Source organism: Clinocottus analis, unplaced genomic scaffold, assembly GCF_023055335.1.
Source record: "Clinocottus analis isolate CAN_PGR_092001 unplaced genomic scaffold, fCliAna1.0.p SCAF_1, whole genome shotgun sequence".
NCBI classification, from domain to species: Eukaryota; Metazoa; Chordata; class Actinopteri; order Perciformes; family Cottidae; genus Clinocottus; species Clinocottus analis.
The window spans coordinates 10,552,591-10,567,914 of NW_027175820.1; the positions used below are offsets into that span (position 1 = coordinate 10,552,591).

Here is a 15,324-nt window from a genome sequence, read left to right on the forward strand (position 1 = left end):
GGAGACCAGTGTGCTGACTCAAGTCTGCCACCTGCAGGTTAAACAGTGAAACGTTACAAAAAAACCTTTATTCAGTGGAAAAAGACAAAATGAGGTTGAAGTATAAAAGTAATAATGTTTGTGTTGATTTAAATGCACATTTCCTCTACAGTGATCCACCTCATTTTTATGCATACACATTTTACATGTTCTTTTCATTTTAAGATGTATTTGATTTATTACAATTTTTAGTCACATTTTCAAAACTCTAAACACAATTAGCACAGCATCGGCCTTTTGTGGCCATACCTTTCACACATTTCATGTCGTTTTCAAACAATATTCAGTTAGTCAACACATTTCCACAATGCTTACATACCTCCCAACAAAATGATGGAGTTTTTCTTTTATCATTTACGAATGTCAACATATAACATCCCACAATGGCAAAAACAATATTCTAAACATTAGATACAGTCTAAAAACCTCTTCTGCAATATCAGTTCTAAAAAATTATAACTCAGCTGATAATAAACAAACAATTGAATAATAATAATAAGTATTGCATTTTACATGGATTGTTTCTATTCTCACTTGACATGTCAATAAGGCCGTACAGTAATGCATGTGTTGATTTTTTTGTCCCTCTAAAGAAATGCAACATCTTCCTTAATGTGGGGGAAGAGGAAAGCTCCTCACTCACTAAGAGTGTGTAGATATGGTCGTTGCAAAAAATGCAATAAAACTGCATGAACTTTAAAGTAGAATTGTGGAGGACCATAAGATATTTGACAATATCGAAAGCATCAGCCTCACAACCATTACGCGGACATTGTCAAAACACAGAGTGCAAATGAAGCATCTCTACTGTTCCCTTTGAGAGGAACAGTGAGAGAGTCAAGGAGCTACGACGACAATATGTCCAGGTATATTGTATATTCAATTCAATGTCCAGTTCTATAAGCTTTGCACTTTTCGAGTAGGTAACCTACACAATAATAGGTTACAGTACAGGATGGTATACAGTAATGACATGATTTACATAAACTTTGTTTCAGAGAGTTATGGAATTGGAGGTCGACCGGGCCCCTCATGAATTCATATACATAAATGAGGCAGGATTCAATCTGCCTCCTTGACTTTCTCAATGATCTCCACCCGCACTTGGTTCCAGAGCAGGATCAGGAGGGTGAAAACATGAGGAACTTTGTAATCACCTGGGACAATGTGGCTTTCCATCATTCACAATTAATAACAACATTGTTTGAAGTCCACCCAAGACGAGTATGTCTCTTCCTTCCACCCTATTTACCTTTCCTCAACCCTATAGAGGAGTTATTTTCTGTATGAAGGTGGAAGGTTTATGACCATCAGCCACATGACCAGATGTCCCTCCTTGAAGCCATGGATGCTGGCTTCAGGTTCATCACAGTTGATGATCGCCAAGGGTGGATCCGACATTCCTTGCGGTTTTATCCCAGGTGCATCGCCTTGGATAATATCAGATGCGATGTTATGGCCTAACCCTGAAGATCGCAGCGAATAGATACAGGAATTGTGGGCTTTTCCTTTGTCCCCCCCCCCTTTTTTTTATCTGGGCTTTTTGCTTTTGTTTTTTTCTTCAGAATGCTCTTGTGTTTTTCATGGATATTTTGTTCACTGTAAACTTTACTGTAAAACTGAAACATAGTCTATGCAGTTTTTGTAATGTGTGAAGTATGGGTAAGCGCTTGTAAGCAATTAAAAAAAAACTGTAATAACTTATTTAAGTCCCCATAGACAATTATAGTAAAACAAGAGGCACTAAATAGAAAAATGTGAGCCTTTGGTAAAAAAGAAAATAAAGCAATCTAAAAGACACACAAAATCACCTGACTCTTCTTCATGTCCAGAAAACATGTCAGTTTCTTGAGTGACATTTAAGAGGACACTGTTATTGTCCATGCGTGTGTTTGAGAGAGAGAGTGCCTCCATGGATACCTTTGTGTTTGTGTGTGTGTGTGTGTGTGTGTGTGTGTGTGTGTGTGTGTGTGTGTGTGTGTGTGTGTGTACATGCGTGCATGCATGCATGTGTTTTTGTTTGTTAATGTGCTCAAGTGATGAACAGCTTGCTTTGAAGAGTGGGAGATGTTCAAGTTTGTGGTGGTCGAAGTCTGAGAAAGAACAAAGTATTAAAATAGGGTTGTTTATTATTAAGGAACAAATATACTGAATAAAACGTACAATTTTCACAAGACTTTTTGTACAAGACATACTGCATTATCATGAGGATAGAACGTACATTTCTATAAAATCTTTTGACATTCAGCGGTCTTCAGTTCAAAAAACATGATTGTATTTACCATTCTGTCAATCTTTATTCCTGGTGAATTGTGTCATTGACCAGCTGGACAGGTTGTTATTAAAATCACATACCATTTATTACCAATATACTCTTTATTCTATCCATTTCTTCTCTGGTCATGAGGTAACTGACTTGAGACCATTCAAAGTCAATAGAAACCATTGGATTGTCACTTGGAAAGAGAAGAGGTATTGGTGAACACTTGAATAGACACTAGAGTAAAGAAGTCCAAAACTCAAGTGAAAGCTAGCAGTTGCTGAGATAATAAAGAGACGGCATTTGGCCAACACTGACGGAGGTTGGCTGTTGTGGAGGCTGTAGTGATAATGATCCATAAGATGATGACTGTGTGTTAACTAGACCACATGTGTGTCTAGCAGCGGCTCGCTCTCACTTGAGCAGCATGTGGTACCTGCGACCCCTAACAGTCTGGTGTTTGTCCAACTAATTGAATGATGATGCCAAGGAAGTCTGGTTTGTGTCCGGCAGTGTGAACACAGTCTGTTTTTGTGTGACGGTCTCATACTTGAAAGCCACTCTGTTGGATGTGGTGAAGCTGCAGGCGAAGCGACTGTATGCTGCTTATGATTCTCCTCTGGTGGCCAATCAAACAGATTCCGATGCGCCTGATGTCACTGACGGGGAAAAGAAGATGTACGCGATTGAATTAAAAGTTACACAAGAAGAGCAGACCTATTTGTGGATCGTGACAGACATGCAGTGAAGTTAATAATCTGCAACAAGCACATTGGGAAGACGATGAGCAATAACCTTATTTAGAATATAAGGGCAAACTACCAGTAGCAGTAATATAGTTTCACATAATGTGCACTGATATTTCTTTGCTAGTTGGTGGAATCGCAAGTACAATTTAATAATTGTTCTGTTCCTTTGATGCGTGTTTCCTTTTAGTGCACTTCTTGATACTATACCTGCACTCTGTTTAATTTGGCTTCACTCACTCTATACTCATTGTTGAAATGGAGTCCAGTGTTGTGTATCCTGCTGCAAGGAAGTTGTTCTTATACTGGCTCATTTTGATCGAGTCGAGCCAGTCGCCGATAGAGATGAAAAGAGGGTAGTCTGGCATGTCCTCTGGGGAGTCAGGAAAACTGAGATGACAAACAGAAAGTTAAGGAATACAAGGAGACAAGTTAGCATCCAGTTGCTTTGAATAATACATATTCTTTAAATTACCGTGCGAGTGGTTTTGAATAAATAAAACATAAATTATCTCTTATTATATCTCAATAAACACCTTAAACTGCCTTCGAGATAAGTAATCAATCACAGTCATTATTATAACTGTATTAAAGACCCTGAATTATTTTTGTCTGGTGATATTGCTGGAGCACAGATGCCGACTCCTCCAGATGTCCCCGCTTGCTTAATGCTTATCTTCTGGGTTTGATATCCTTATACACATAGCACATGAATGCCATGCTATGGGGGCTCTAACATTACATTTGGTAGCATCTCAAATGCACCTGAAAGCCCCAAGAAGACTTTTTTGATCTCGTATTTCAATTGCATGACTCACAAAATCTAAGGTTAAGGACTATTCACTGTGTGGCTTACCAACCGTATTGCAAACAAGTTTGAAGTCTGTGCAAGATGATTAACATTTCCTACTGAAATTGCACGAAATTACTCCCCGGAAGTTTGGAGAATAGAACAGTAGAGCTTGCTTAGAGTGCGTCACACATCTTATAGTAAGTAGGCTAAAACCACCATTATAGTTCTTTCACCAAGTGTCTGTATATAATGATAGTTACCTCGTCACGTCATTCACCAGAGTGAGCAGACTACTGGGATTAACTATGAGTTTGTCCAGGAATAAGAGCACATTATTGAAGCGTGGGCGCTGGTTGGACTCTTTCTGCCAGCAGTGCAACATCAACTGGTGCAGTGTCACAGGGCAGCCCATTGGTGCCGGGAGACGGTAGCCTTCGTCAATTGATAAAATTACCTGTAATGAACATCAATAAGTTAAATATAAATGAAAAAAAGGCTTTTGATTATGCTTTAGTGGTGAGGAGTTTTAATGTGAGCGGTAGCTTACATCTTGATTGGACATCTCCCAGTAGGGCCTCTCACCATATGACATCACTTCCCACATGACAATCCCGTAGCTCCATACGTCACTGACTGTGGAAAATTTCCCATAAGCAATAGCCTCTGGTGCCGTCCAGCGTATTGGTATCTTTCCTCCCTGACACAAAAACAATAACGCAGAATAAGCCCCTGTAATAGATGTCAAATTGTAATATCCTGCAGTAAGTGTTCTTTTCCCACTCACTGTAGCAGTGTAGGCTGCTTCAGTTTCATCTTCAAGGACTCTGGACATGCCAAAATCAGACACCTTACACACCAAGTTTTCATCCACCAAGATGTTGCGAGCAGCGAGGTCTCTGTGAATGTAACTCATGTCTGACAGATAGGTCATGCCCACTGCGATGCCGCGCAGCATGCCGACCAGCTGGAGCACCGTAAACTGCCCATCGCGTGTCTGGAGTTGTGAGAAAGAGAGACATAGGACTGGTGTGATGACAACATTTCCTCTGGAAACAGCGGCTCATCTGTGACCATGTATTCCTCTCACCCGGAGGAAAGAATCAAGCGCTCCATTCTCCATGTACTCAACGACTATCATTATTGGTCTGCCTAAAGGAAAAGGTAAAAGACAGGATTTTAGTGACAAAAAGATGATGCTGAAACCTGTGCAAAAAACACGCATGCCTGCATGCACACACAGACACACACACACACACACACACACACACACACACACACACACACACACACACACAGACACACACACACAGATATACATAGAGAGCTTACTCCTGGCGACCACTCCCTCCAGCCTGATGATGTTGGGGTTGTCAAACTGTCCCATGATTGAAGCCTCACGTAAAAAGTCTCGCCTCTGTTGTTCCATATAGCCACCTTTAAGTGTTTTTATTGCCACAGCGATGTCCATCCTTCCAGGTACGCGCAACCGACCACTGCAGACTTCTCCAAATTCACCTGTCAGAACAACATCATAGATAAAAGGGTGCACTGGCTGTCATACGACTTTTCGACAACTCAATGAAATAATGAAAACAATATATTCAGTAACTGCTGCCCATGTCATTGTTATTTATTTTGTGTTCTTTGTAAAGTATAATTGAATAATAATAATAATAATAATAGATTCAACTTATATAGCGCTTTTTGATGGTAGGGTGGGAGTCTGACGGATGTGGATGTGGAGGGCGTTCATAGTAGACAAAGACGCTTTACACAAGAGACAATAAGAGACGGAACAGAACACAAACGGGAAGACAAGAGCAAACAAAAACAAACAGAATATTTAAGGTAATAAAGAAATAATAAGAAGTAACTGGAGGGCAGGTGCAGAGGTTTATCTGGCAAGTTGGAAGAGGTGTGTTTTGAGGGCTTGCTTGAATGATGGTAGGGTGGGAGCCTGACGGATGTGGATGTGGAGGGCGTTCCAGAGGGGCGGTGCAGCAGCTGAGAAGGCCCTGTCGCCCCAGGTCCGGCGCTTAGTCCTGATGGTCTTCAGAGTGTTTGTGCCGGCGGACCTGAGGCAACGAGTTGGGGCGTGGAGGTGGAGGAGGTCAGCAAGGTAGGGAGGGGCCAGGTTGTTTAGGGATTTGTAGGAGATGAGTAGTCTATTCTGTATTTGACAGGGAGCCAGTGGAGGTTGTGAAGGACCGGGGTGATATGTTCGTAGCGTCGGGTGGAGGTGAGCAGTCGGGCGGCAGAGTTTTGGACATATTGAAGTTTATTGAGGATTTTGGTGGGTGAGCCGTAGAGGATGCTGTTGCAGTAGTCGAGTCTGGAGGTTATGAGGGCGTGGATGAGAATTTCGGTGGTGGCAGAGGACAGGGAGGGTCGGAGGCGTGCAATGTTCCTGAGGTGAAAGAAGGCAGTTTTGGTGATGTGGTTGACGTGGGGGAGGAAAAAGAGGCTGGGGTCGAGGATGATGCCGAGGTTGCAGACCTGGGCGGAGGGGGTGACAACGGAGCCGTCAATGTTCAGAGTGAAGGTCTGGGCGGAGCGGGTGAGGGTGTTAGGTCCGATGATGAGTATTTCAGATGTGTTGGCGTTGAGTTTGAGAAAGTTTTGTTACATCCATAATTTTATCATTTTCACCTGATTTCACTTTCAGGAAATCAGGTGAAATACACATTGTGATTAACGGATTAAAACAAGAGAGAAATGTGGAAACACGCCAGTAATCAGCAGTTGCTTCCTTTGACACATCTGTACACACTGCCTCCGCCAGATGGAGCCCACGTTCCAGAAACGAGACAGATGGAAGGCACCTTCATAATTACTCATGGGCTAAATAGCCGATACAATCTGTTCGATTTAATGAACCATTGAACATTCACAGTCAGCAGTGCTGGCTTTGCTCCCCTAAAGTACAATACAATAAACTACTTTAAAATCAGCTCGCTAAGAGGGGCTGTAAAAGTTTTAAATTCAAACTTTATGAGGTTTAACATTTCATATAAAATAAAGATATTACTCAACATTAAATGTGACCATTTCTCTATTGCAGGTGCTAGTCAACGGCCATTGGGACATTTTTACATTATTACTCTGTAACCCTGAATATGAATTAAAAAAAAAATACCCAGATTAATATAATGGCATAACTATTTCTTTCTAGTTACCAGCCAAGCATTAAACAAATGTATGTTTTCCTCCTGTACACAGTTGATATTCTGTGCTGTTCCTGCCATGAATACAGGAAACACATGTACAGTATACAGCATAATCTAATGCTTGTATACATTTTGTATGTAGAGTGTTAATATGTGCATATCGGTTTTACCTGCACCAATCACCCTCTCAATGCATATGTATGAGGGGTCTATCTCTTTGGCAAATTCCTCCACAGCCTGAGTGGGGTCTTCATACGTGTCTGGATCCACATAGGTCTTTATCCCAGAGAATGGGACTGGAAGAGGGGAAAGCAATTACAATTTCAATATTTTACGCATTATATTGGAAAATTGACACACACACACACACACACACACACACACACACACACACACACACACACACACACACACACACACACACACACACACAAAGTGCTACAACACACACGCACTGACTGAGGTGTTTGCTCAAAAAGAGAAAGGAAAGGATGACACGTTTATTTTACTGCCAGACGCACACAGTAGACCGGTTTCAGCACCATGGACAGAGGTCAGTGACTATGCCTCAGGTTTAGATTGCAAGGAAAACGTTTGCATTGATCTTAACTGTACAAATTGATGAGACTGCATTGTATTTTCTATACGTATATTTTTATATTACTATGATCTTAAACACACTGATAATCTGCAGAAATGTCCACGGTGAACGCTTAAATGTTTGCAGATGTTTGTCGGCACTGTAAGCTCTACTTACAGTTTAATAGTAAACAAAACACACCCACACACACACACACACACACACACACACACACACACACACACACACACACACACACACACACACACACACACACATATATATATATTCAAAATGCAGTATACATCTTTCAGGCTGCATAAAGACTGCAATATAAGCTAATCTATAAAAGCAAATAAAGTCAATTTGGTTGAGGCTGTGGGAGCGAAGTTGATTGTCTCTTCACCTGTATGAGACCACCATTGCATCTATTATATTGCAAGGTTGTTCTGCTATTTCATCAAGGGATAGAGCAAATTCGCAAAAAAAAAGTGAGCTAAAAAAATGCCCCAGAGCAGCATATAAAGACATTGCAGGCTGCCAGGCTTCAGTATCCTCCTCACTAGTGGAGGCTGGGGATATTGCTGCAGTGAGCACTGTGCATGATGACTGGCACAAATGATAACTTGAAGCAGCCCCTGGTACACCTAGAGCAGATGAGCTGGGGACTAAATGTACGTTACAGCTCTGTCAGCTCATATTGCAGATGGTTGAAGGCTTCATCTGAGAGAGATTCCAGTTTGGAGTCTACACTCTACCTCTGTCTCCAGGGTGTCTAAGCTCAGCTCTAGAACAAGCCTTTCCTTAAAGTTTGTTGAGGCTGCTGGCTTCCCCTGCCGAAGTGATGCCTCCGCAGCACACAAGAGCAAAGAACCGAACAACAACAAACGAATGTGGGAGGCAAGGGTTATTCAAATGTTCGTCATATGTATGTATTGGCTTCTTTATCATTCTTTATCATGTTTTGCAAGTAAAAACTAGACGGCTGATGATGTGCAAAATTAAATTGGAAAGAGCAAAAAGAGAAAGCTTGAAGACACACATCGTGAGTGCTTTTGTTTGTTTTGTGTGTGTGTGTGTGTGTGTGTGTGTGTGTGTGTGTGTGTGTGTGTGTTTGGAGGGCGTATTTGTTATAATATTTTCATTCCTAGTCGTTCATGTTTGTTTTTTGATCAAACACAAATCGCCAAATCAGCCGCACAGATGACGGGATGGTGGTTGTCTTGTAAAGGGGCCACATCTGTGTCCCTGCAGGCCATAGATCGAATCCTAGAACAGCTCTCACTGAACTGTCTTTCTAAATCACAGGACAGACTTTGATTCCCCAAGAATAATATGCCTCCCCTGTGGTGCCAATCAATACATCCTGTGTCCGTTTGCAATTGAGGAACCACACTGGGGTCAATCCTGAAATTCCTAAAACGGAACAGCGGTTACCCAGTTTTGTGACAATCCAATAATAGGTGTATGAGATACTGTGAGTGGTGTATCATGATGAAGACTGCGATAAAATAAATTGCAACTACAAGGCAAACTGTGGCCGCTCTTCGTATAAGGCTCCGTGTCAAAACTAAAGCCCTGGGAGTTGGAGCATACTGTCTGTTTAGGAATGCATGCCCACACACACACACATGCGCAAAAAACGTTATATACAGTACCATGTCCACCGTGGTAGCGAGTCCTCCTCTTCTCCTCTGACTTCATCCTGGCTTTAATGTACCCCTGACACCTGCACAGGTGGACCAGTCGGCCACAGAGTAAAAATCACTTCATAAAACAACCCTGCACATCCCCCTTTTTGTTCCTCCTACTCATTTCTCTTTTTGCTAATGACCTTCTACATGTTTTCGGTACATTACATTTTCCTTTCAGAAATGGGTATTTAAAAACAAACCTCCGTGAGGGAGTTATAAGCAGAGCCAAGTTTTGAAGTTGTTCATATTTTTTCATTGTTACCTCTTCTCCAACATGCCTGTTGATGTGCAAAAGGGTAGGAATAATCAAATCGACAGGTTTTATGTGCACATAAGCACAGGGGCTCTGCTTTCTTACAAAAAGACTGATGCTGGTTGGCACCGTCCTCATTGTTGCTCTTTCCGACTGACCACAGAAGGAAACTCTCAGAATAGGAAGAACAGCAGGTATCTTTCCATTTTCGTTTGGTGTTTCAAAAAATTACAAAAATGTTCACAAAATAGAAAAATAAAATCAAACCATTCGTCAAACTTGCTGACCATGAAAAATATATATATATATTTCTTTGTTTTGTTTTGTTTCTGAATAAAAAATCAAATCACAGACCGATGTCCAACAGGTTTAGTGTCCTCATGACAAAAGGTGGAAAATGAACATTTGTTGCCATCGGTCTTTTGCTTTGCAAAGACGTCTCTGGTGGAAATAATTTTTCCATTAGAGGCGTGGAGTAATTTTCATCTTTTCTATAATATTTTTTTCGGGCAATTTTTGTTCTTGCCTTTATGAAGTTCTTTTGAGTTTCTTCCATTTCCAAGCTTTTACCCTATTCACAGTCCCACAAATGAAAGGCTTTCAGGCTCAGTCTCCATAGAGAGGGAGAGTCAGTACAAAAGTAGCAATCAATCCCTTGTATTCAACAAAAAGAACAATTTACATCCTCCGTGTACAAACCATAAAGAAGATACATATAAATTTTAAAATTATCATACCACCTTTTTAGCCCCGAGCCCCACAACGCAAATTATAGGACAAGAAAAGAGAAAAATAAGTCAAGTGGCGTTACCTTAAGTGTCTCTGGAATCAACAAATCGATTAACTTAATTCAAACTGCTGAAATACAGTCAAGCCTTGTGGGAAGAGTTCTATAGACTCTGATGTTTTATTTATTTATTTATTTATTTTTTTACATTTTTTAACCAAACAACACAGTTTTTTGACTGAAACTTCTTGGTAACACCCCAATAATTTGTTCTATTGTGATTTATATTGTATTCTAGTTCTTTAGGTCATTATCTTTACAAAGATGGGTCCAACACCTCTGAAGGTTGTTGTTTAGGCCTTGAAGCATGCATCTAGAAAAACGTGGGGGCGGCTCGAGAAAGCCTTTTTGGGAAATATTAACCAAATTATGCTCATATCATGCTAGCTTTTTTTTATTTTTTTAGTTATGGTATAACATTTTCATTTTTGGAAATATACATTTTATTCAAAATAGAATTCTGAAAAAAATCTATATAAATAACACAAGTATTAGATCTCCTTTGGGGTCCTCACTAAGGCCTCTAGAAAGGCTTCCCCCCCGAGGGGAGGACTTAGGGCTCAAAAGGTCGACTTTGTACTGAAAATTGGCATCTTATTACGTTAAAAGGGTATATTTATATGAAAATAGTTAACAAAAACAATCTTTAGTGACCTACAGGCCAAAAAAAAAACAAAAAACTATGGGAACTATGATCCAATATCAGGACGAGTTAGTGCATTGGACAAATCAATTGGATTTGCCAGAATGGTCTTCCAAGAAACAGGAATTTTGAACACCACAAGCCAGACATCTTGGTATAGTCAGAAAACTCAGAACTGAATTTCAACAGCCACATTAGGAGAATCAAAAAGTCAAGGTTTAAAGGACTTATGTCTCAGCAGGATTTGGAAAAAAGCTTGTCCATGCATTTATCTTCATTAGGTCTCCCTAAAAAAATCGATTGGACAGCTGATAAGGAACACTGCTGCTCGAGTCCTCACTAAGATCAAGGGAGTGGATCACATCAGTTCTGAGGTCTTAACATTGGCTTCCTGTCTCTCAAAGAATTGATTTCAAAAGCATACTGTTGCTTTAGAAAGCACTCAATGGTTTCAGGCCAAAAGGCATTTCTGATCTTCTGCATGCTGTTGCAGTCTGGGACAGGTTCTGTCCCCAGAGTCAACACTAAACACGGAGAAGCAGCATTCAGTTTCTTTGCTCCATATATCTGACACAAACTCACAGAGAAGGACGGGTCAGCTACAACTCTCACTTCTTTTAAATCAAGGCTGAAGACTTGCCACTGCCTTTATAAAATACATTACTATTAATTTTGTCTTACTTTGAACTGTAACTTTCATTCTTTTTCTCAAACCTTGTTTTTCATTTTCCATTCTCTCGGCTGTCTAATGACTGCTCTCATTGTGTTTGAACGTGCTTTTGTGCTGTGTTTCTTTTGCACTTTGTCTTGATGCTTTTGATGTTTTCTGGAAGCACTTTGAATTTCCTTGTTGCTGAAATGTCAGATGTAAATACACTCGCCTTGCCATAATGGACGGACAGTAAAAGGTTTCTGACAGACAACTGGTCAGCTGTTATGGGGGATACCATATAATAGTGGTGTGAATTTGTATCCAGTGCTGTACGAATATATTTTAGGATTGTTAAAATTTTGAGGTTTGCTACAAACAAAAAAAAGGACCAGAACCCAGAAATAGCAGAGATGTTTTAAAAACCACAGCCCTTTCTCAAAATGCATTCATTGAAAATATGTAACATGTGTTAACATATGGACTACCCTTCAGGGCACATCTGTGGGAACTCATCTTGTTAGATATCATACAGGACCCACTCGTACGAATCGATTGGTTTAAAAGCTAATTTGTTGCAACGATTACCTCGTACTAAAATGTTTGGTTATATTTGTTGTTAGATTTTGTTACATTACATTTTGCTGACGCTTTTATCAAAAGTGACTTAAGATAAGTGTATAAAACCATGAGTACAAACTCAGAACAAGAAGAATCAAGAAAGTACACTTTCTCTTTAAGAAAGCAAAACTACATAGTGCTATAAGGAAATTACATTTAATTAAGTGCTACGAAAGTGCCACTTTCTTTTTTTTAAAGGTATATTCAAGTAATGTACATGTTATTCTTTCTCAACAGAGGAAAACACATAGTACCATCAAATCTGATCAAATCTCACAGACATCAATGGGATGCTTCCATCAATTTGACACAAGCGGTTTAAAACAAGTTTGTGCAGTCGAGATTTTCATGAACACTTTGACCGAGCAAACCTACAAAAAAGTACAAGATAGGTTTAGCATAAGGACACAAAAATGTCCTCGCATTAAGCCAATTGCTTTGCACTTCCATTTCTAGGAAGTGCGTGAATCTTTGTTTCTTCTGGAAAGTGAGACACATTGTGCCCATTTGAGTTCAGAAATTTTCAGCATTAGAAGTGAGCAAATTGTGTGATCTAAGATTATCGCTGTCTGCTTCATCATGAGGTAGAAATCAGGACAAATTACCTACAGATTCTGGGCCATTTTTCATTGTTTATTAATAAGTGCCAGTAATGGTAAAACCCTGTGAACCAGAGGCAGAGGGAAGACAACGGGCTGAGCGAACCTGTGGAAGTTAATGGAATGGAGCAAACTGCTGGTACATGCATTACATGCTGAGTAATTAGGCAGAAAATTGGTTCAGCCATTTGGAAAATAAGAGTGTCTGCTTGGTGGCAAAAAGAGAGTCCATTAACAGACCTGGGTTGGAGCGTCACACTGGAGATTGTGAGAATAGAAGAACAGAGGTGTGTGTGTGTCTGCATATGTGTGTGTGTGTGTGTGTGTGTGTGCGTGCGTGTGTGCGTGTGTGTGTGGTGTTAACTGTAAGCTAGAACCATAGAGAAACAGGCATGTCTTACCGTCCAGTGATGAGGAGGAAGAGGGTCAGGATCACCAGCAGGGAGAAGCCTCCTACAGACGCTGTGACGACCACCAGGACTTGACCTTGATCAGCTATATCAGGATCTGAGGAAAGTAGGAACAAAGCAAAGCCAGACCAGTCAGCAGCTGTTACAATAAGCAGGTCTCTCCCAGTGTTAAAACCACAGAATTGACACACTACTTGATGATGTGAAGACATTGCAATTGAATCAACACAATGTTAAAAATATATATTTAGTTTCTGTGTGGCTTGATTTAAATGGGGAAATTCCCTCCTCTCCTATTTCCTTTCCATGACATTGTGTCTATTTATTTATATATAACAAAAACTGAGCGCCATCTCAGTGATATCTGTTGAAATAAACACATGTATTTAATAATCTAAAGTGACATTTATTTCACATCTAACTGAGGCTAACCCTTTTGATATTGATGGAGTTCGGCAACAGTTTCTATAAAATCAATGTTTGTAGAAAAACACGAAAATCACTGCATTCTTTGACATATGTGAGAATCAGCATGTGGGTTAAATAAGGTGAGAGAAAATATGGCACATTTGTAAAAGCACAATCGAAGTACATTTATGCACTAGCATATGGGAGTATGCGACTGAAGGTGGACATCTACATATTCATCACCTAAAGTGTATATTTTCTAGGAGGATGTGCATTCCTGCATATTTCAGGATTAGAATCAGCAGAGCGTAATGTGTGCATCGGAAATTTACAGAGCTTATAAACATTTAAATAAATGGCTCATGCCTGAAGAAGCACTGATGAGTTCCACTGATCCATAGCTGAGAATGACCATAAAATGTAACCCAAGATTTTATAAGGTTGTTGATCAACACCGATGACTTCACAGCTCTGACTTCAAACCTCTTTTCTTCCCCAGTGCGTTGTTCTAAAACAAAACCTCTATCCATTGGAATTTCAGCACAAATCTAACTGACTGGATGAGCAAAAATCAGTGCCTTTCCTTCCGAAAACGCAGCCAGTGAAAACACAAAGGCTCAGTCCCCCACAGGCGTACCCTCGGCAGCAGTGGCAAACTCAAAGTTGGGGCTGTACGCTGTGTAGCCAGCAGCGGTGCGAACACGGACATGGAAGACATAGACAGTTGAGGGTCTGAGGCCCGTCACGACCACGCTGGGGCTTTTGGTCCGCGTTGATGAGTAGCTCAGCTGCTCTTGCTCCTAAAAAAAAAAAGGAAAAAAAAAGCAGCAACAGATTGCTAAAGATGCTATAAACAAAAACAAGTTTTGGCAGAACAGACATGTGTTTGCAAAAACCCATTATCACAGCAACGTTTGAACCAAACGCTTCATTTTAATCCTATTAACTATCAGAGCAGATGGTGAAAGAAGCGGCGATAGCATTGAAGATCCTTTGCACGCTAAAAATGCTAAATGTTTTGTTAGCAGTGATTCTTGTGTTGCGTGACAGATACTACGTGCAATCACTTGGGGTTCATTTCAGTGCAAACTATTGTTATCATGAAGCAATTAATACATATGTCACATAAACATGGTCCTGTTTTAGTTTGTATAATCAAAGATTGTACCTTTTCAAAGTATTTAACTTCATAGTCCACTATGTCTGAGGGAAGCTGTTCCACTTCTGACCAAGAGAGGGCGATGCTGTTTGAAGAGGCCCAGTCTCTCCTGACTACACCCACCAGAGCAGGACCTGAGGATGCAGTCAGAGTGCAAGGATTTCAGCTGTTATTACCAAATAATGAGCTTATTAGACTTAGTGACCAAGTTATTTGCGTAGGGTTATGTGCCAAAGAGTGATCGGTATAAAGATTGGGAAAAAACACAAGGATGAAAAATGGCAAGTTTGCAGCAGGATTGAGCCACTGCGATAGGCCCAAGGGAATGAGGAAATGATTCACAAAAGAACTATATGAACATTGAACAAAAAGTTCCCAAACTCCACATTGGAAAGAAAATCTGAACACAGAAAAGCTCATGCTGCGTATGTTACTTCTCCACTCTTTAGTTTGCAGAAGAAAATTGCAAGAAAAACAACTTTTGTGAAATGAAACAAGCTCTTTGCAGTTTGCAAA

At 40.3% G+C, this 15,324-nt stretch overlaps 1 protein-coding gene across 2 annotated transcripts in view; it reads right to left on the bottom strand.

Annotated features, from left to right (window-relative positions):
* Positions 1 to 2,166: 2,166 nt before the first annotated feature.
* The window catches only part of LOC137787519 (ephrin type-A receptor 6-like), a 49,304-nt gene continuing 36,146 nt past the window's right edge, over positions 2,167 to 15,324 (bottom strand). Inside the window, exons 9-20 of one of the 2 annotated variants that reach the window (XM_068580067.1) lie at positions 14,818 to 14,942; positions 14,287 to 14,449; positions 13,233 to 13,338; positions 9,244 to 9,314; positions 7,176 to 7,301; positions 5,168 to 5,353; positions 4,926 to 4,987; positions 4,623 to 4,832; positions 4,386 to 4,535; positions 4,099 to 4,292; positions 3,286 to 3,435; positions 2,167 to 2,958 (exon numbers count right to left, since the gene is read on the bottom strand). In XM_068580067.1, coding sequence (XP_068436168.1) covers positions 2,844 to 2,958; positions 3,286 to 3,435; positions 4,099 to 4,292; positions 4,386 to 4,535; positions 4,623 to 4,832; positions 4,926 to 4,987; positions 5,168 to 5,353; positions 7,176 to 7,301; positions 9,244 to 9,314; positions 13,233 to 13,338; positions 14,287 to 14,449; positions 14,818 to 14,942 — 1,658 coding nt within the window. In that variant the 3' untranslated portion in view covers positions 2,167 to 2,843. Of the gene's footprint in view, positions 2,959 to 3,285; positions 3,436 to 4,098; positions 4,293 to 4,385; positions 4,833 to 4,925; positions 4,988 to 5,167; positions 5,354 to 7,175; positions 7,302 to 9,243; positions 9,315 to 13,232; positions 13,339 to 14,286; positions 14,450 to 14,817; positions 14,943 to 15,324 lie in introns of both variants that reach the window. The other variant, XM_068580057.1, reaches the window with a different exon arrangement.